The sequence below is a fragment of the Rhea americana genome, unplaced genomic scaffold (genome assembly GCF_003343005.1).
Source record: "Rhea americana isolate MKP2758 unplaced genomic scaffold, rheAme1 scaffold_151, whole genome shotgun sequence".
Classification (NCBI taxonomy): Eukaryota; Metazoa; Chordata; class Aves; order Rheiformes; family Rheidae; genus Rhea; species Rhea americana.
The window spans coordinates 1,917,231-1,940,407 of record NW_028185606.1 but is presented as its reverse complement, the minus strand read 5'-3'; the positions used below and the strand labels follow the sequence as shown (position 1 = coordinate 1,940,407).

The following is a 23,177-nucleotide window of genomic DNA, read 5'->3' as shown; positions in this document are numbered from 1 at the left end:
CATCTTAGCAAGACAGATTACCAAGAGTGTGCGACAAAGTTCAAAATCTGAACAGGCCGCTACCCAGAAGAGAGACACACAGAATAGTAGTCATTATTTCAGAAATATCATTGGAAACAATCTCGTTTAACCAAAAGGCACTGATTTGCAGTTTTTTCCAACCTATATACTGTGCAGTGTCTGAAAGTGAAAATCACGCAACACTTTTCATTAAGCCGACTGAGAAAAATATTGAAAGAAACAAATAGGATGAGCAATGATAAGTAAACCAGATTTCAAATACTCTTCAGGCTTAGTCATTTAAAGCATTACTGATATAGTAAAGACTTATTCAGAAATTTTGCAAAATGATTTTCAAGAGCACCTAAATAACTACTGTCTCTTAAATCATATTTTAGCTATCTTGACAGTTATATTTTTAAATGCTTTTGACTTTCATTAGTATGTTTTCCACTCTTGCTATTCTTAACTTACTGGACAGATCCTTTTATGTGCAAATAAAATTACCTACATTTGGAATAACTTATAAGCAAAAGTAACCAAAAAATGAAGCATCCTGTAATCAAAAATGACTGCTTCATTCACTCTGCCTAAGTATTAATCTCTACCAGTACCATGCTCACCTTTAAAAGGGAAAAAAACAAACAACAACAACAACAATCAGATCATGGAATGATTAAGCCTCAGAAGCCCCACTTTTAGAAATGCAAATAGCCATAACACTTGTCAGTGAGAAGAAAAAACTAAGATATCCCTCATTTAACAAGCAGTCGTACATCGCTTAAAGAAGTCTACATGGAAACAGTCTGTTTCATAAAGAAAGTGTCTAGAGAGATGAAACACAAGAGATGTGTGAAGAGCAAATTCCATAGCAAAAGACAAACTTAAGCAGTAGTCAGGCTTTGCCATGCCGTATAAAATGCCTACTCCCTTTGGCCAAGTACTTTTGTAAAGAACCACTTCAGAGACAGGAGCAACTAATTTGACATAGCATTGTCTTCTGAGAATCATCTTAATGAATAATTTGCATATCAAGTCTGCTCCCTGTCCCTCCCCCCTCCCCCCAAGGAAGAAAACAAGATTGTTCTGTATGTATATGGACAGATAAAATGCCAGTCTGCAGCAGCTGACAACCATGCTGAACTGACTCAAACACGCACAGATTACGGTGGTCCTGCCCTACATACACACACACACACACACACAGCCACTAAAAAAAACCCTCTGAAAAGCAGCAGTTTTGCACTACCAATATAACACAACAGCATACGCTAGAGCAGTGAATGCACTAAGCTGATCAGATCAGGTCACAAGCATTTCAAGTGTTGTCAGGATAGGCCCCTTGCTGCACACATCCACTCTTCCCCTTGCAGTCGGTTCTGCAACAACGGCAGTATTTAAGAGCCTTGCATTTCCTACTGTCTTCTCTGTCCTCATCCCTTAAACTGAAAAGTTGTCTGCTTGCAAAACAGCCCCCATGAGACTCTGAATTTGAAGCACAATTTCGACTATGGGAAACTGCGGCTTGGAAGCAGAATTTTGGTGACCAGAGGTAGGATCTTCTGCAGCCCATGGGCTCCAAGCAGCACAGATGCTTTTCTGCGCAAGGATAGCTGTTTCTACCATATAGTGCATTTGGAAGCAGAAAGAAGGCAAAGCTCTCTGCAGTGCTTTCTCCACTTTGCTAAATCCCATTTCCTCACTTGGGATGCTGTTGAAAATCAGAATTCTGTATGTTGACTGAATGAAAATTACAGCCAAAATAACTTTATGAGCCCTTTCCTATGATCTGACAGCTAGTGGTATTCCTGGATTTCCAGAGCTCCACCCTTCTCCCTTCCTCCCTTACCACATAAACAACCTTTCTTGGCAGCAACCCAGAGTTTCCAGGACCAATTAATCCCATGACCATTACACAAAAGGCATTCTCATTCTCTTGCATCCTTAGAGCTCACAGGCTGTCTCGTATCTGTCTGAAGAGCTGGCAAACAGTAACAAAAGCTGTGGGTCTGATTCAAAAAAATTTTTTTTTTTTTTTTTTAAAAAAAAGCCTCTTACACAAGTGCTGCTGCTCAGTTAGAACCCTTTCACTCAGGCACCTCGCAGCTACTTAAACCCACTCAAGGGAAAATAAGAAACAACATGCATACTAAGCGCTGAGCGGTGCATTATCACACCTTCTGAAGTTATGCAAATTTAGACTCATTTGGGTATCAGTGAAATTGTGGAATGAATCAAAGCACAAGTAAAGAAGCCTAATTTATACACCACCTCTTGCTGCATGCATCTAAAGGAATTTAAGCAAGTGCGTAAAGCAGTTGAATCTTCAAAGAGGTCTACACTAAATTGGCATTGTCAAACCCTTATAAATGGTGGAAAATCTCAGCCAAGAGAAGTGGTCCAAATTTACAGGAGAAACGTGTGTGTTCTCAGAAGTGTCTGTGCAGCAAAGGAATGTAGGCCATATTATTCAGCAGGAATGAAGTCCTCTGAGAACAGAGAGGTTAACTTACGCAGTATGCAAGCTTTCTCAAAAGACCAAAAACTGCACCGACAGCTTAGCCCCAAGCTTCATCTCTAGCCATCTTGTATGTTTTACACACTTACCTTCTCTTTGCTTCCCACCTGCAAAAATACCTTCGTATTCTGACTCCCCACTGCCTTGCTAGAAGTACCGCTAAGAAAAAGCAGGAAAAGCCTTTTTACCTTTCTCTCTTATCTGACTTACTGCCTTCTTTGAGTTAACTGAACCTGAAATACTAGAATAGTTTAATTTTCTCTGTTTTTGTGTTTTACACGTTCCACAACTCTACCATTCACAATTTTATTCTCTCACAAGAGAGACATTTTCATAAACGACGTACAGATAATCCTTGTAGTGGTTTGGATCAAGGACTGAAATTTAGGAAATTCCTAATCTAAAAAAGAACTCCAGGAAAATGAAACCGGCAAGACTCTTAGTTATGTCTACTTTATACAGTTTGAAGAATAGCTGCCATTAAATGACATTTACTAGAAATATTCTTCTCTGCCAGCAAACAAACCTGATTCGTATTAAGCATCTTTCCAAAGCCCTTCCACATTAGAGAAGAATTATTTCTATAAAACTCTACATCCCTCCTCTCTTCAGTGCATAGGAACAGCAAAATGTTCAGTCACCAAAATGAGCAATTGACAGTAAATAAATCCTCAAAATATGTAGCTAAATGAATAGGGCACCAAAACAAGAGCAAGGAAAGGTTTTTTACTGGCCATTTTGCCAGTAATAATCAGCCCAATCTGTAAAATATTTTGACTTCTGTAGAAAAAAGAAGTTTTATATAGTATCTCTATGAGGTGAGAGCTCTGTACAGAGTCTTTGGACTTGTGTAAAATTGTCAGTGATTAACCGTCAAGACTAACAGAAGCATTCACAAGTATGGATTATAGAGGATTCCTATGAGATGGCCATACAGTACCTTTAATCTGAGGGCTATTCAGCAGTTAAGGCTCACAGTACAGCAAATATAACATTTATGTACAAAACGCAAGCCTCTGATATGACTATCTGAAAATATAGCCTAATCAAACAGGCAGCTCCCCACTCCTGAAGTTAAAATCATCTGTGTCTATAAAATGTTAACTTAACCAGATTACGCAGCCAAGTGAGTGTCTGATTGCTGCCACCTTTTATAGGGAGTGTAACTATTTTCTCCACTCACTGATTTTAACTTTTCTCAAAAACATCAGCTCTACAAAGCAGAATGTCTGCTAGCTGCACGTGGTGGGAAGGTTGGCTCTTCAGATCAGTTTTGCAAGAAAAACAGTTCCTCCTAGGAGGTATTAAAAGGTATGTCAAGAGTCTTAGCGCTCTGGAAACTCACCTCTATGCACCTCAGCTTTTCCAACTACAGAAGGACCAGAGTAATACTGACCTCCCCTATAAAGTACTTCACAATCTATAATGACAAGCACTCCGTAGAACCACGTACTGTTATTTCTACATTGAGTTAATGTAATGGATACAGAAGACCATTGATATGACCTCTAGATTGCATTTTATTTCAATAAGCAGATGATAGAAGTTAGAAATGGCAACTGAAAACAGGACAAGTACATACATTAATCTCAAAAGGCCCAACCCTAGCTAGCTTTTTCATGAGGTTTATTGGGAGCTTGAAAACAACACATCTCATACCAAACCAAAGGCCTTCTCTTATCCTCAGTTCCTCCTCAACCATTTCACTGTCTTTGGAGGAGTTATCTGCCGATATCATGCAGCACCAGTTAGTCTAGATCTTAATATAGGGTTGAAACACTTCAGTGTTGAACAGAAGAGACTTTCATATGGCCTTAGCATTTGCGCCACTAGACTGACTGCAGAATACTATCACAGGCCAGTAGCTAAAGGACACCAGTATGGAAGAATACAAACTCAGTCATGAACACATATTCTGCAAAAATAATACTTTAAAAGATTGTTGTATTCTTGTAAAACTATATGACATGCTGATATGCATCATGAGTTGCTAGGTTGAATACACATTCTATCATGTGGTAACAGAATTCAATTATTAGCGGCTAAATTTCCTACAGAACAGCTAAATAAACTCTGAAAACGTTATATAAATGCCTAAGATCATGTCGACTGCCCAACTTTAAGAGCATTTCTAATGAACATGTATAGGTAATAACCTACCTTCCTTATTTTAATGAGTTAAGCAGCTTAGGCTAAATTAGTGACCCAAAAGTACACATTAGTCCCCATTAGTCCTTCCAGAACTTCCTTTGTACACAAATGTTAAGACCATTATACATGGTAGACTGTATAAATTAGTACCAATTAGATTATTTGATTCAAGGATGTGTCACAACAGCACTGCCTCTATACAAAATATTTTATGGTATTTTAAACTAATCTACATTTTAAAGGTCTATGCACTGGGCCTTCCTTCCCATATGAGATGCCTAGATATAAACAAAAATAAAAAAAATACAGCTGCTAAATCATCTTCCAAGCCCATAAACTGTTCATAACGCCACCCTGAAATTGAAAGCTTAGTCCTTCAAGTCTTTGCATGTAACCCTGTCCCTCCCAGGCTTACGTCCTAGTCTCCTCATCCAGAGATGAGTAATAGAGGTACCACAAAGCCAAGGCAGTATAGGGTAGACAAGACTAGACATCACAGCATTGTTTCAGGTACAAGTGAACAACTGACACCACTTACTACAGCTATAGTACGAGCATGACCCCAACCACTAACGCATGCAAGCTGAAAATTCTATATTATCCTGACAATTAGAAGCAGTCGTGATGTTAAAGATGACAAAGATTCTATGTCTAGACAAAGAAGTATGAGGAAACTGTCATATAAATTTTGTTTGTGAAACACTGGTCTGTGAAACAACTTCCCATTATCCTTCCATGAAAAAATGCTAAAACAAACCATGTTGCATTTTCTGTTTTATGCTGTAAAGGGAAGGATTGTTCAATATTACCACTGAGACACAGATTTAATATGGCAAGAGCCATGCCATTTTATGAAAATGTAATAGTCACCATGAAAAAAATCGGATTTTGACCACTAAAAAAAAAAAACAAGGATCATTTTTCACTAGTGCTTACACTGCTGGTAGTCAAAAACAGTGATTTTTTTCTGCAAGAAGTCACAGTACTTTTTCCCCTTCCAAGAACATAATTTAATTGTGAAGCTCATCACTTTCTGCTCAGTCAGTAGAAACAAAGAAAGTCCTGTATGAGACAGTAGGCAACACTGCTGAACTCAAAATGGATTTAAAGATGCCACAAGTAATAATTCTGTTGCATAATAGTAACACGAATACTCATTATATAAGCCCATATGGCTTTATTCATCCTGACTGGACCATTGGCTTTCCTCACAAACTATGAAGTTTACTCAAATAGTACACAGAAATTAAAATTACAGAGACTCAGAAAATTAACGGAAACTGCCTACTGCATTCAATGTAAACAACAAGATGGGGCGATAGCTCTCCATACAGTTAAAACCTATGAAATAAAACTGTAGGTACAGGGAGATGAAATGCATTCTGACAGAGGAGAAAATATTTAGCAGAAGGCTCTGATTCAGATTTTAAAATAAAATGTACTGGAATTGTAAGGTATTTAGTGGAAGGAAAAAAAATCAAGGAAATGTTGTTACACGTTTCATATAATTACTGCGAGCAATGAGCAATCTCTGTTGCCAAGCTTTTTTAGCCTTTAAGAGAAGAAATAGGTCAGCATTAAACAATTTTATGACCATAGCACGAATATACACCTAAACTCTTCAATGGCTGTGCTTTTTACTACCCTTTATTTTGAAATTAAGGATTCTTTCCAGGGCGAGGCTTGAGTGGAGAAAGCAGAAATAGTAAAATAATGTTACCTAATATTAAAAGTTTTCAGCTTGAACATTTATTTAAGCACTAGAAGAGTCCAAAAAATTTTGGTTCAGTGATTTCTTTAGCCAAACTGCATTTTTACTATATTATCTAGAGATTACAGGAGATCTGATTATGGAGAGTGTTAGTTAGGATTCTTCTCTCTTACACACACATACACACGCTCTCTAAAAATACAGATATAAATACACACACACACATCTATCTATACATTGAATACATGCATGTGTGTATGTACCATGTGTGATGGCAACATCCTTGGGCCAATTCTATAGGTATATTCTTTATGATAAATTCCATATTTTGTACGAAAAACTACAACAAGCATATGACAAATAAATATATTACATACCTATACACACTACTGTATTTGTATAACTACAGCACCTGGCCATTAATCCATCTCTTCTAGCATAACAGAAAGAAGTACTGATTACTAGTGCTGAACCCTCTGTGGACATTTGCATTTCAGTTTAAGAATGCAATGTTTGAGATGAACTCTAATGCCTTTGGCAAAACACACACTTAATTACATGAAAGTATCGAGTCAGATATGCGAAAGTAGTATAGCTTACAAGTCAAGAGGGGAAAAAAATAAAAAGCAAAAAATCTTCAGGTTATGATACAAAACATAAGTCCTCCACGTTATTGTTCGTTCTTTCTTTTTTGAGGAATGAGGGGTTGTTGTTTAATTACACAGCAGGATTTCATAGCATACCTCTGTTCTTCTCTGTCGCGCTCCAATTCTTTGGCCACCTGATGTTTTCCTAGCAAGAAGATTGTTTTTGCACTGAGAAGAACGCAAGCCTCGAGGTTCAAGTAAGCGCGCAAGAGTTCATTCACATGTTGCGCACAAAATGGAGCCAGCAGATCGAGTGCAGCCAGCATTAATCTGAAGAACTCAATAGAAGCAATGTAAGACTTCCAAACCAAGTACATTATTGTTATGTATGAAACACTTCCAAGAGCTGCATAATGGCTGCCATGTCAAATATAAGATACCATCCCTATCCTGAAGGGTTTCTACTCTAAAAAGAAAAATTGTACAGCAAGTAGGGCCAGAGATTACTATGAACCTAGCAGGCAGACAAAAGGATGTGTAGGCATAATCATTTTCTTGTTGTATGTGCACACAGTATTTAAACTGATTTCCAAATGCACCTCAGGAGCATTTAGTTAACTGGTTTCTTTTGCACTGAGGAAAATGGTTAGTTCTGAAAAGTACAGTGAGCTGTCATTTGCATCCCAACACCAGGGAAGCTCTGAAGTATTACCATCTCATCTAGCAAGTTCCATCCACACGAATGCTAAAAACACTTGATTTGAGTCAAAACAGTAATTTAATATGATTCAGTAGAAATACGGAGCATAAATTATATCCCCCAATATCTAGAGAGAAATAAAACTCTAGACAGCTCTTTAATACGGGATAGTCTATTTTCACGTTAGAGTATAGAGACACTCACTGTTTTTTAAGGTCAGAACGAACCACTAAGATTATGAGCTCTAAGCTACCACACAACATGTATCTTAAGTCTCCAGTTTGAAGCCCAGCAGCTGTGATAATTATAATGTATCTCACATCACTCAACTGTTTCACATTGTTTAACCATTCTGAGATCTTTGAATAGAGAAAGCCACTTGATTATAAAAATATGTTGTTATACTTGCACAAAGAACCTACGAATTTCCAAGAAAGGAAGAAACAGCTATTGACTGGGAAAAAGGTTGAAACTACAAAAGGAGAAAGGCAGCTGTAAAAAGCAACTGCAGTGGTAGGAGGGAAAAAGAAAATAATCCTTTAGAGTTAAACTGCTTCCAGAATTAAAAGGTGGGAAAAATGTAAGAGGAAAATAGATGAAAGAACAGAATCTAATAACAGGATCACTCAGAGAAAGCATTTTAAATGCCTACACTTCATTAATATCACTGTGGCTCAGTAATGGGACTGCCAGGTACATTCCATAGGTTCTGGGTTCAAGAACCAAGTCAGCACTCAGAGTCACCCCCAGTGCTCAGACAGCAGCCCACCACCCAGGAGAGATGCTCCTCCGCACAGCACACTCTGGGGCTATAGCTGGAAGTTTTTAGGAAGAGGGAGAAACTCAGTCAAAAACCTTACTTGTCACAAAAGAGACTGGAAGAGTCAAGCTTGCATCTGTATGAGACAGAGTGTATTTCTCTCCAAAATTTCAAAAGAAAAGAATGTACAAGAGTCCAGAGCATATCAAAAGGATTCTTGCTCTGGTGAAGAACTTTTCTCAAGTCTCCACCAGTATAACAGCTTTCTCTCATAGGTTTGAATACTATACAGTGATAATAAAGCACAATAGTAATGAATTACTATATTACAGGTGAGAAAATTAAAACACCCAAAGATAAATTGGTCAATTCAAATCACAGTGTCATTACAGCCATTAGCAAACAAAAACTGAGCACAGAACTCCTGACTTGCAGCAGCTTTCTTAATACAGTATCAGGATTGTTCTTAAATTGATACAACAGGGCTTACATATATAATACATAACTAATTCATGTGCTCAGTATAATATGTAGCAGCCAGATTATCCTTAGTGAAGATTTCCCTTTAAATCATGGGAGATCATTGGAAAAGTGGCAGTTATGGGTACACAACTATAAATTTCACCTGTGCCTGAAGTATGCAATGACTTCTACACTGGTGTAGGACTGAGCTACACAGAGATGATTGCAAACATCTGGACATACATTAATATCGGTGCAAACATGAACAAGCAAAAACACCAAGAACTCCATCAGACTGTAACCCTGAAGCCTGACAGAGCCAGAGATTGATGACTGCTACCATACCAAACAGCAGAAAGCTTCGCACCTAAGGTGAAGCTCCCAAAGTTTCATTTTGGTTGCCAAAGCTGTCAAAAGGCTCCTATATTCCAATGGGCAACAGATGGCTTATGCAACAAAATGTAGAGAAATGTAAGAGCCTAGCAAAAAACTCTGTTTAAAGTACTACCCTCAAAGGTCACACTGTGGCACACAGATCAGAGAAAAGATCTGAAGGGACAGAGTAGGCAGAACATTAAATCTTTCAGCACAACACTTAGAAGCAGCTACAAAAAGCAAACAATTCTGCAAAGTATAAATAAAGGGTACTGAACCAAGTCAAAGGACATTATTCTTTCACTGCATAAAAGCTCTGATGAGACCACATGTAGAGTACCATATTCTGTTCTAGCTGCCTTATTTTTAAGGAGGCTATTATGAAGTTGAATGGGGTAAAGCAAAGGGCAACCCACACGATTCCTACATTCAGAGTCTAAAACAGCATGGACACAGACTTTTGTTTAACACAAAAAAAAAAAAAAAAAAAAAAAAGGCAGGATTTGAGCACCCAAAGTTCTGATTGACCAGAACAAGGTTGCAGAACAGCCGAAAAACAGGCCCACAACAAAACCCCACATTACGTTGCAATATGGTCCCACATCTGGACATTGTAGCTGACTTTTTCATGACTGCCTATATCCAATTTTATTCTGCTTCATTAAATATTCATCACAAACAAACTGAAAACAGAACTTTCTAAGAAGCAGCCCATAATAATAGTCATTTTAGACTAAACTAGAGGTTTTTCCCTCTGACAACAGCCAGATGCTATACAGGAAGGTGAAGACATTTCCAGAACAGACAGAATAACCAGTCTACAGGAAAAGACTCTTAACTGCAGGAAGTCTGTGTTGCACCTAAATCACAAATGTTATATACCTTGTATTTTAAATCTCACATAGTATTAATGTGGTTATTCTCATTATTTATATAAATGTCTAATCTTTTCTCTATGCTTCTAAGCAACTAATGTAGCAGCGAGTCCTTGAGCTAAATTATGTGCAATATTAAACACATTTCTTTTTTCCCCTCTCACTTTAAAACGCACTGCTTTTCAACACCACTGAACACTCCCCGGAGACAAAGCATCCCTGCTCCATTCACTGTTTTAAATACCATTGCTACACCCTCCTATTCATTACCAGTATCAAACCCCAATCCCTTAAAGATTTAATAAATGTGCTTATCGTTAAAGCTGCATCAACCCTCATTGCACCAAGACCTAGATTTCACAATTATCGTCTTTCAGTGTCTCCTAATGCCTGCAAATCCTTCCCATTTGTGAAGCCCTTTTCTAGTTCCCTTATTTTTGAAATGAGGGAACAAGAATCAAGAAGCAGCAAGGTGCCACTGCAACTTTTTCAACTGTATTTTCTAAGTTTCACTCCATTCCTCCCGTGGCTACTACAACAGCTGAGGTTGCTTTCACAACCGCTGTTGCACAGAAAGCAAGCATTTCCACAGGACTCTCCGGACTCACAGAAGTCCAGAACTTCTCCCCAAGTGGTTCCAATTAATTCACTTCCTGTCTTGAATTGTTTCAGTGTGTTACCCTGCCTTGTTAAACAGCTGCTCCTTCCTGAATATATGCCACATGTGAAGAAGATATCCATGTGATAACACTACAAAGGCACAAAATAAATTCTATCATGCACCTTTGATAACTAATCCATCTCCTCCTGAACTTTTTCCAACACTTCAAACTCTCCAGCAATCTCAAAAAAAAAAAAAAAAAAAAAAAAAAAAAACTTATTGTCCCAGAAATATTTGTTTCCTCTTTTTCCCACCTCCCAAAGTACAGTGGAACTATTCCAAACTCCAGGTTATAACACCACTGCCACCCAAGTGTATGTTTATAATGCTTATAAAACATCTGTACTATGTTACACTACAATATACTTCACATAGCCTTTCTGGTGAAAATTTGTGGCCACACTTTGAAAGGCATTTGGATGAAAGATGCTGGTCAGAATGCAAGATCACTTGGATATATATTTACTTTCCTCTTGGTTCCTAAATTATCGGTGGCATAGTGCTGAACTGAGCTACAAGGCAGCTGTATTCAGTCACTAATGTGAATCCATTTTAGTCCAAAGTAGAGTGATTTCCATAAATACTAAACTGAGTTCTATGTCCAGAATAGAATTCCTCGCTGAATGTCTTCAAAAACTTCACAGACTTTACTAAACTCACACACCACAGAAAGTCTTATTCCAAAAGTCTTATTCCATATAAAAATGGACCCTGGACTTTATAGTTCAGTCCTAAATACAATCCTACATGCAGGTATAGCACCTACAAAAACCTGTAAGTCACATCTCAAGAGCTCATATGGTCACCGAATATGAGAAGAGACTGCATTTTTGGAAAGTCAGGGCAAAAGAACTTCTGGGAGATTGCAGAGGCAAAGGATGGCAACAAATCCCCGGAGGTAACAATTGCTCAACTGCTCAGCCCTTTAGGAGCTTCAGATATGTATGTGTTAAAAGTACTAAGAGACATAGAAAGATTTATGAGTAAAACATACCCAAATACTATTCCAGGGTTTTAAGAACGGTCTATCAACCTGCTCTACTTTCACCAGATAAGTGGAGCGTTGCTGCTGACCGAATGATCCCCAAAGGATATAATGTTTCAAACACAAGAGGGACCTTCTGTTTTTCTGATGTTTAAAAAAAAAAAGAAAGAAAAAGAAAAAAGTATGTCTTGTGCATCTTGTGCATAAAGATAATGTTCTACAAACTCTGATACTATCTTACCAGGATGAAAAAAAGCACTAATGCATTACACACAGTTTTTCTCTGGTTTGCTACATACTGGCAAAAGAGAAGTGAGAATGTAATTCACATTGAGTTAGCATTCATTTACTCCTTCCACACAAGGCAGCTTACCCCATTTTCTTCAAGGGGACAGGCCATGAGCTGCTTGTTCTGTGACAATTTCTTCACACAGCTGTACCCTTACAATGGTGTTACAGGAAGCTATATATTTAGAAAACAGATTTCCACAGGAATAGTAAAAGATACAAGTTCAAAGCGTGCATTTACACACTGTCACTAAACATATTTTTAATTAGCTTTACCAAAGCTAAATTTAAATTCAAGTGTGAGTAACATGCTTGCAATGCTTCAGCCTGTTTCTTAAACGAAAACATCAAAACTAAAACTGTAAAACTAATGGTTTCTCCAGGGCTATTCTCTTTACAGCATCTCAGTCCAGCTCGTATGCTGTTTCTCCCAGGCTTTCCGATGACACATAGCCACATTCCTTGCCAACACTTCTTTAACCCAACAAGTGACCTAGATCTTACAACATTTAGAAGGAAAATGCCAGTTTCTTTTCAGAGTAAGCCAATTTATTGTTACTCCTGTCATTTATTTCTTCTCAAAAAAACAAGCAAGACAAATCAATGATGTTAGCCCTAAGGTAGTTAATATAATTGAAGGAGAAGCATCGTTTAGAAAGACTGGCACACTGGCTATCAGATGAATTCCCAGTGGAGATCAATTATAGTACAGGGTGTTGCTATATTCCTACATGTCACAGGTTAAGTGAAAGTATGCCAAAATAAGTTTTCCTGAGTAGTCTTTCCGTAAGATTTCCAAAATGAAGTCACATGCAATCAGTGCAAAAATTGGACAGTTTAAAAACGTACTAACAACGCAGTCCAGAATAACATTTTCTATTCCGAGGCCTCCCTTCCTTCTTGCTATTCTGCATAGCCCAATGATCATAAGCAGGAGATGCCTGTGCACAGTCCTACAGGAAGAGAGGCTTCCTGCGTCTTTCTCCCTAGTTCCGCGTAGCCTCAAAAGAGTTTCCTATAGCCTCACTCAGGGTTAAGAACACTGCAAGATTAAAGCATTGCAATCCTGCTAGGCTTTGACAGTTCGGAATGCAAGACTTAAAGCTCAAATGAGAGCATGATACTGTGCTATAAAACTAGTTACCCTTCTAATTATGCATTTTGTAGCTGGAACTGGGAAAGTAAAGACAGTAATTTTTGAGGCTTCTATTTTAAAAATCATACCAAACCCAGGTTTCATTTTTGAGCGCCCAACCCATACACACCCTGTATTACCAAGTTTATAACTGCATGTAGGAGTGCTACTTGGAAGACCCCTGGAGCAGAGATGTGTGCCTGAACTGGAAAGGAGAAAAACATACCAAAAGAAGTCATTACTAAAGGCTATGGCATAACTGAAGGAAAAGGCAAGAGCAAGCCTACCTACAACAGCAATTCAAGCTCAATAGTATTCCAAGACTTTCTTTTGATCACTGTCTACCTGTCCACAGGAAAAATGATTCGTTCTCTCTGAAATCTCCTATGTGTCTTTTCCATGGGTCTTCAATAGTTAAGAGGCATCTTTCACTAAACGAAAATCAACGGCAGCACTGTCTTTACCATCTTCTTTTCTTCTTCATCTTCAAGATAGTTCCTCAGAGAAGAGCGTATAGGGAAAATATTTTCCTTAGTAGACAGGAGTGCTACCAGGTTCCTGTAAGGATATTGCCCATCGGTTCCTTTGGATCCATTTTTCTGCCTTTGCCAAACATATACCCTGCCTTGGTCTGGGCAGCAGGGACAAGCTGCAGAAATCCGACTCCAGAGGGCCTTATTTAGCCAAAAGGGACAAACATACAATATAAATCAGAGGACAAAACAGTAAGCCGCAACAAGGACAAAAATCAGCAAAATCCTTGCCTCCTGACTGCATGGGAAGTTACACCTGACAAGAACATCCAAGAAAAACCTGGAGCTGGCTCAGAAAGGTACATGGGAGGACAGGAGCTCAGCTCAGAGAAAATCTGAGACTCTGGATGTTCCTGTTGATGGTTCCAGGCACCATTTAAATCTCAACCTCTATTTAGCAGGCCACTGTTGGAAAGGAAAAAGAATATAACTAAAAGAAAAACTTACTTGCTGAGATATTTTTTCAAGTCATCAAAGAGAAGGTTTTACCCTAAAATGGGATATGGATTAGTTAGACTGAAGTTTCTGCAATGTTTTTTCTGACTGAACTCTCCAGCACAAAGTTTCTGCCAATGTATGTGACTGCAGAGGTGTTTAGAAGCCAAACATGTGGTCATACTCATCTTGTAGTGTAATACAATTATTTCCAGTCCAATTTTGAAACAACACACAAGATTCTCAGAAAGGATAATCAAATACTATCAGTGTTAAAAAAAAATTTAAAAAAGCATAACTAAAAGGCACCAAATCTATCATTAACATATCTTTTACAGTAACTCATTTATATGTTACATTTTCCAAGGAGTTTGTTCAGCTATATGCCCAATGTCATAGCATCAAAAATACCTCGAGACAAATAATATTTTGAATCAACCTCTGGGAGATGGCAAATGCAAGGACTGAAAGTTTAGCTGCAAGCAGAAAAAGTAAAAAGAAAAAACACGCATTTAAACTCTGCTTTACAGACGTAACCAACAGCTAAATGGTCAGACAGCACTGGCCATGAGGGAGCAGATCTGTTATCTGGATATCTAAGACACAAAGAGCACCCATTCATCTGTAGAGCAAAAAACTTGAGATTTGATGACTCTCCCAAAGCTTAGCAATCATTTCAGATGGGGAGATAAAGGCTCTATATGATTATTCCACTGTACAGCAGCTTAGGAGCACCCCCATTCCTGGCTGCATTTCTTATATACTGCCCTGATAAAAGCCTTCTGTTCAGAGGCAGAGCGCGAGTCTCTTCCTCACTCCTCACAGGAGGAGGCAAAGTACTCTGTTACGAGAAATATTTGCAGCCCTAGAGAGCCTCTCCTGTCTCAGAGACTCATTCCCTCCTGCTTCCCCTCAGATTCCCCAAGTGCTGGACACCATTCATCCACCCCTCCCTAACTCCTGGAAGAGTGAGATAAAACACTGGCTGACTAAGGGGGAGGTCTACAAAGCAAATTCACAGCATTTTGAAAACTCTGCTTGCTTTTCACTTTGCAATCTTCTGGTGCATCTGCCAAGCCTCACCCACGCTTTTCATCACTTTTTTGCAGCAGTGTATCTTTTCTTTTACACTGTTTTCTCTCCTCCAATTCCACATCAATATTGTCTAACATCTATCTACTACTCTTCTTCATCCACTTCTCCACAGTGCTCTTACCAATGTACATTCAAACATTAGACCAAAGCATTCTCTGCATTCACCCTCCTTCCTCACTGCTATCACCTCCTACCCTCCCCACCTCTGCCAGCAAGAACCCCCTCACTGCCACCTGCCCATCTCTCGCTGGCTCTAGAACATCTATTTTAAAACTAAAATCACATCAGTCATCAGCAGCCTCCTCCTCATTTTGTAGTCTTTCAGCACCAGGCTCCTGGTCTACCTTTAATTAAGCCCTACAGCTATATCTCTTCTTCACCAATCTGCATATGACCACAAGCAGCTTTTAACACAGAACTGCTTCTTCACAATTTTCCTGCTCTGCACTCTCTCTTCTCTGAATGGACTCCTCTTTCTCATCGTGATCTCTATCTTTACCTATCTAACACACAACCAACTCCTCACAATCAGCTTGCCTCTCTAACTATAGAGCTGGTTCTCTCTTTTTTCCCCTCTGTCACAAACTCCCACACTTATCCCCCAAAAATGCAATTTCCATATTGATGACCTACCCCAATCCTCTCCTTAGCTGAGCATTTTCTTCCTCCTACATTTCTATTTGACTTAGAAACATACAACTGAAAGATGCGGCAGTCTGCTACCAAAGGAAATTACTCTGCAGCCCTTTTCACCAACTGAAGCACCTCCACTGTTGATGCTATCAGGTTCTTTTCTTCCTTCACTCTTGCTGAAGTGTCACTTCGCTATCTCATTGTTCTGATGATTTGAAACTTTCCTCTAAGTTCATGCTTTAGCATGAATGGTTCTTTTCCATTCCTAGTGCTTGCTTCATTTTTTTAATTGAATTAATCATATACTTCCCAAGTCTTCATTTTGCTAAGCTAATCAAGCTATGCTCTTCAGACTTATCAGGCATGCTCATCATTTTCTTGATGATCCTGGAGGTCCTCTTCTGCCACCCTTCCAGTTTAAATCAACTTTCTTGAAATGACTGACCAGAATTACACACTGCAATCCACTGTATAATGGAATTCATGCTTCCTGTCTGTATTGGCAATAATCTAAAACATTTGAGCACCACATTTGCCTTCTTCACTTCATGTCATCCTGGTGGCTCACATATCCTGTGATTGATTAACATATCCAAAGTTGGAAGGAACAAGAAAGGTCAAAAATATTAGCCAACAGCAGAAATTACTTTCATTAATTTACAAATATGTCTTTGCATTCTGTGCTACTTAATTTCATCCTATTTCTGTTATGCCAATTCAGAAATGCCAGCCATAGGATATTTCCATCCTGCAGATATTCCTTCCTCCACTAGATCATCAGATTTTGTCAGCATATTCCTGCTTTTATGTTGGTGATTTTAATAAACTTACGATAGCAGTTTAGTCTCAGGAGCGACCCACATAGATTCACAGTAGGTACCTGTCTCTAGCCCTGCAGTTCCTCTTCAGCCTGAGTTGCAATAGCTCTTCTTCAACAGGTCCTTTACTTATAAGTCCTCAGTCTTTGCATAGACTAATTTTTTCAAGAAACTTCAATAGTAAATTTTAAAAGAAACTTAAAGAGATGAAACCAAATGTCTTTTTAAATCCAGAAAAATCAGTTGTCTTATTAGTCAGAATACCTTCAACTTACCTGGATCACATGTCCCTATTACAACACCTCCCTCTCCCCTACAAGACAAGTCACACTTGCTATACTCCAGTCATACGTAATTTCTCACTTGGCCGATGTATTAGAACTCCTCACCCCTGGACTGTCATTTCATACACCAGCTCTTAGGTGACTTAGGGGTGGAAACTATCCAGCTCCCAGTCTGGGCACATCAAGCTACTAGGCAAAGACAAAACTCAAAGATGTGTCAAAGCCTCATGAGTTATCATTACCATCAACATACACGTGAATCTTTGTCATCCTTACAGAAAACAGACAAAAAATCATTTAGGTTTTTGCTTATATCTGGAATAACTTTAATCCCTATCTCATTTTCTCTGTGAAATCGCCCTTTCTTTTTGGCTGTTGTTCTTATATGGCTGACAAAACTCTGGCTGTTTGCTTTCATTTGGTTTGCAAGGCCTGACTTCTGGAAACTCTTATTTTAATCCTTAAGATAAAGCTTTCTCTACTGACAAGATTCCTAAAAATCTAATTCCTAACAGAAAGAAAAATAATTCCCCTATCCTTCTCCAAAAGTTCTCTCCCCCCCCAACAATGTAAAGTCAAAGCAGACCTTGCAATTTTGAGACTCAAACTACCAAACTCACACATTCAACTGCTTGAACTTCCTACTTTACATGACTTCACCAACTACTTCCCTTAGTTTCTAAGTATGACATTGTAAAAATAATCATCTTGCAGCCTTTATTTACCTTTCTATTCAACTGAATCATCCTCTGAAAACTGATTTAAGGTAAACCTCACTAAACAGCATCACCTCTCATTGGATCGGTCAGTTACTTGACAAAGGAATCATCTGGCCTAGGTTCAATTCCGTCAGCTGCCAAAAATGTTCTCTAGTCGAAGTGGCCATGAACTACTCAGTCTCTTCTTTCTTTGCTATTTATATAGTCATTCGTTGTATTTCTGGCATACTGTCTTATACCCTTAGTCCTTTCCTCTTTCAGTCACTGCAAGTTCCAGTCTGTTAACCCCCAGCCCTGCATCTTCGCTACGTGCATCCACTTGATCCATGGGGAATCTGTCAGAAACCCAACAACTAGGCCAATTTACCTTTGCAAAAATGTTTTTTTTTTTCTTCCCCTCTTCCTTCAATTTTACCCACTCCATAGTCAAACAATTCTAGTATTTCAATTAATCTTACTCCATATCTTCAAACCCAGCTCCTCAAAATCTTACAAAGGACTCTTGTACAGTTCTCTGGTTTCTATCAGTCACAGAAGTTGCTTGCCTTTGGTCATCTTCTTTACTCCTTCATTTGCTTAATAGATCCCATTCCACTTCCTAACATCTCTCTTGCCCCCTTTTATCTTTTACTTCCTATACTCCCACTCTCCTCTCCCAGTAAAAATACCTTTTGGTCTCTCCTCTCTTAAAAATCCCACCTATTTCACCACTTACTTCTCTACCTGCTCCTTTTCTTTCCTCTTTCAGTTTACTGAATGATCAATCACCAACTGGAGTTCACCACTTTCAATTCCATTCATACATAGTTGAGATATTGCTGACAAATTCAGGCACTCAGTGGATAATCTACTTTCACAGCCACTGTTCTACGGTTCTTACCTACCCCTGGCTACAGTAAGACTCAGCCCCTTTCTCAGCCTCCTTTCATGGATAGCTAGCTGCCAGCTCCAGAACAAAAAACACTACAGAACTTTTAAACTTTTCACTTGCCTTTTCTACTTTGTTGCCTTCACAGCTTGTTCTAAGGCTCTTTGCCACCTCTCTCAAGATCCTGCCTCCCACAGCTGAATGGTCTACCCTAGAGATGTCAAAGCCCATTCACGTTTTCAAATACGAAGGCGTTGTCAAATTAACACCTTCATGTTCTCTCTTGTTGAACCTGTCAAACCTGGGAGGGATTCTCTCTAAATATCTCCAGGAGTAACATTTGGCTTTGAAAATTTTCTTGAAACTCTCAGTTTCCTTGATGCTTACAAATAACTTGAGAAAAACTGGGCTTCTGCGAAGTTGATACCACTGCCTCTAATGTCAACCCTCAGAAGAGTCAACATATGCCTATAGACAAGTCTCGTTTGATGCTCAACCTGTAAGTACGTTTTGGCCAGGATAGTGCTTTTGTGCAGCACCTATCACAGCAACAGGCTAATACTGAGGTTTCTAATCTTCTGTAACACTGTAGGGCCTAAAGTCTTAAGCTTCATTAAATATTTAAAAACAAGTTTAACAGACAAAAACAGTCACCAGGCATCCTTTCATATCTAATGTTAAATTTAAAACTGAGAAATTTGGTGTTTATACACAGCCTTCACACTTTTGAAAGGTTTGAAGCTGCTGATGACTGTTTAAGTGATAGCCTAGTTTTTTTTTAATTGTAGACATTTGAAACATCACAACTATATTTCCACATTTAAATAGGCCAGTGTTTACAGTGCTTAAACTGTAATCCTATGATAGGCTTTTAAACAGACCTTTCCCTCATAACAGGACCTATCCTTCAGGAACCCTCACTGCTTAGTTAGGGTGGAGAATTTTGTTTAAAACAAAGTTTATGAGACTTCTTGAAATATAGAAAATCCAAGTTCATTTACGTACAGATGCCTCCTCTAAAAGAATGTAATTATGCAAGAATTACAAATTCATTTGACTACTGAAGTTTGAAGTCCCAATATACTTGATCAAATATATTTCCTTTAACACAAGTTGTATGACACACTCAGTTAAATCTGCAGTTCTCTTAGACACATCAAATTTACAGTCTAATGCTTTTCAACTTAAAAGTTTATGAAGTAATTTATACACGCAGCATCGCTAAAAATTATCCATTCTGAGATCACTAGATCAAACCACCACTGATGAAAAATGCCACGCAATATTTAATATCCACACACAACATGAAGGCTTTTTGTTTTAAAGGGACTTCAGCTTTTCAAGTCAAGTCACAAGGAACTTGACCTGCTGCAATAAACCATGAGAAACTCAATGCCTCTAAGAAGGTCATACTGCTAACTGGACCTTTATAGGACACAAACTGACAGTTCTCAGACAGCCAGATATTGAAAGTCTTAAAAAAAATAAAAAAAGTAAATTATGCACAAATACAATCAACAGAGTTATTGTATTTGTTTAAATTAAGGCTCAATATCTGCTGATATGAATGCATAATTCCCATACTCTTAACTTGATCTTGACTCTTCAACCCAAGCATGACTAAGAGCAGCATTAAGAACAGAAGCAAGACCAGCATTGATAAATCCAACAGTTTTTTTAATGTAGCACTATGAATTTCAAAGCATTGAAAAACATTAACAACATAGAATTCCGCCAGCTTCAGGCTTAAAAAAAAAAAAACAAAAAAAAACAAAAACAAACAAACAAAAAAAAAACCACCTGAGGACAATTACAAAAGACAATTCTGCTTTTCAGGGCAAAACTGCTGGTGGGGTGCCTATTCATAAATAATGTTCTGAGTTACAGGCTATTTGTTGACTTTAGAATCACAGGAAAGCCATTAATAAAACAAGACCACAGAAAAAACTTAAAATATTTTATGTTATGAAGTGTTTAACAAAAAGCCTATAAATTTACAAATATTTTTAAATAACATGTATGAGATTATTGCTCATGGAAGATGCCAGCCTTGAAGTTGAAGCCCAGAACAGGTGCACACTTGTGACACATGGATTCCTTCCACAAAAATATGGCTTGATTCTGACCTGGAAAAAGCTACTGCTAGCCATAAAAAAAGCCAAAACTCATTTCTAGGACTTCACAATCCTTTATCCTCGTTAAGACAAGTGCCATCAGCTGTGGTGATGATATCAGGAATACACACAAACTCTCTCCTTCAGAACATGATCAAGACCTAGTACATTCTATATACAAGGAACAACCACAATCAAAACAGAAAAAAAAAATCACTTTTCTTAAACTACATTTATAGGAAACAGGCTTATTCAAAATGATCTCCACCTCTTACAAAAACCACCATCTGGGAAATTTACAGGAGCTCAAAAATACATTCTAATATTTTTCCCCCAATCCTGCTATAAACAGGAGGCAGAGATGGGAAATCTGCCACTCAAAGGAAGCAGATTCGAAATTATCTGTTCTGACTAGAACTCTATGTACTTCTTGAAAATATGGAGAGGGGAAATTCTAAGTACTATCTGTATGCAGGACAAAATTTGCTTATCTTTCTTGACTGTGGTTTCAGCACTGAGGTACTGTTTTATGTCATGGAACTTAATAAGAAATCTATTTGCTATAAATCTCAGAACAGTTCTAAGGGTCTTTAAAATACTGACCTGGATACTACATTAAACCAAGCTCTCACATTGTTGCATTTGATCCTGAAGAAAATTTATAAACATAACAAAATAATACCAAAGCTATAGCCACCTCCTGATGATGTGGCTCAAACTGCCAGAGCTCCACTGATTTCAGTGAAGTGAGGACTTTTTGTATCAGCTGAGGACTTAGCCTGACAAAGGTGAAGGCATTTAGCAGCATGCCAAATTAAGTGCATGTGTGCACTTAAAGCTTATTGCTTTCAGCATTAAAGCATTTATGCTTTGGAAAACAGCATTCAGCAACACTTCTTGCAGAAATACAGACAATTAGAAGGTAAGACAAATACCACATCTGGATGACAAAGCAACAAGATAAGGCCCAAATCTATATTTAAGTTTTGAGAAATTTTCCACTAACTTTGGAGAAATCCACACTAGGCAAAATAACATGACTGTTTTTTTGGGCAGCCTGAGATAGATTCCTAGCAGCAGAGATGAGCCGCAGCCTGATCTGAAATAACTGGTAAATATTCAACTTTTGGATCAGGTCACAAACTAAGATCCTTATTTCTCCATTAAGTATCACTATAATTAGTCAAATCCTTGCTACACATATCAGCAAAATCAGCAAAAGAGGAAGAGTCAACACAAGAGAGTTCTTTCAAATGACACAGGCAAATTCAGTTTGCTTTTTTAATAAATGGTGGAAAAGGTCAGTGCTAAAAGTTAATATCATAACTATTCTTGTGGAATTAAGCTCCCTAGAGCAGGCTCCAAAGTCCAGGAGCAGTCTTCCAAAACACCGCTGTGCCAGCTTTACTTACCCCTAGCCATCTTGCTCCTTTGTTGGCAGCCTGCTGAATCTGCACTCTTTTAAGGGTGACATGGTAAACAGCTCCCTCTTCTACCTCTTCACCCCAGTCCTGAATTGAGCTCTGCCAGGGAACGAAGAAGAAAAAAAAAAAAAGAGAGAGAGAGAAAGGAACTTTCCCCCCTTCTTCTGCTAACCACAATCTATACCAGGTGCACTGCTGCTTCATGCAGAGCACAGCACAGAAGATGGGCTGCACAAAGTAAACACAACAGTCAAAGTAATATAGGATACTTTTAGATTAAGGGAACTCTAGAGATATTCTTGGCAAGCCAGCCTTTCCTGTGGTATCAAGATACCCTGACTTTCCATTTAGCTATTTTTCCTAGACTAGCACATATTTTAAATAGTTGTATAGTCTTTTCTAAGGAAATAGTTTGGTTTTGATTAGCAGTCTCTCTTCCCTCTCCCTCCCCCCTCCCCTTTTTTCTAAAGCAATTAATCTCTTTGGCCTTTCATTTATGGAAGGAATTGCGCTATTAAAACTGTTGAATTACTTAGGCAGACAGCCTTTCAACTTAGAAGGTAGCAAGCGTTTAAAACACAGGAACTCTTCGTTTCTTTTGACAGGAGGGAGCTAAAGCACTTGTGGTTTGCTTTTCCAAAGCCTATTATTTCTAGCTACGGAAACTTTGTACAGAGTCGAGGCTATGAAAGTTGCAAATATTAAACAGGCAACGAAAAAGAAGTGCAGCATCTTCCAAACTATAACCGAGCACGAGCCGAAACGACCCCTCGCTCCCCAAGTTACTCCCGTTACCCGTACAAAAGCACGCAGGGGGATTCATGCAGAGGGGCTCGGCTCACTTCCCCCTCCGAAGCGCTGTCTCCCCGCGCCCGCGCCGCTCACCACCCGCTCCGCAGAGGCGCCCCAGCCCGCAGCCCCCCGTTACCATTTTAGCTTTCCACAGCAATTTCATTCTCAGTTCCTTGCCGGGCGCCTCGACGGGGCATGCCGCTGGCCGCCAACGCCGGCCGCGCCGCCCTGTCAGCGGCCGCCGCCGCGGGCCG

General features: G+C 38.8%; 1 protein-coding gene across 4 annotated transcripts in view; it reads right to left on the bottom strand.

Moving 5' to 3' along the window:
• RGL1 (ral guanine nucleotide dissociation stimulator like 1) overlaps positions 1 to 23,171 on the bottom strand; it is a 78,590-nt gene extending 55,419 nt beyond the window's left edge. For all 4 annotated transcript variants that reach the window (XM_085299676.1, XM_085299680.1, XM_085299677.1 and 1 more), the window contains exons 1-2: positions 23,060 to 23,171; positions 22,120 to 22,230 (exon numbers count right to left, since the gene is read on the bottom strand). In XM_085299676.1, the coding sequence (XP_085155802.1) occupies positions 22,120 to 22,230; positions 23,060 to 23,086 (138 nt within the window). In that variant the 5' untranslated portion in view covers positions 23,087 to 23,171. The remainder of the gene's footprint in view (positions 1 to 22,119; positions 22,231 to 23,059) is intronic.
• Positions 23,172 to 23,177: the final 6 nt, after the last annotated feature.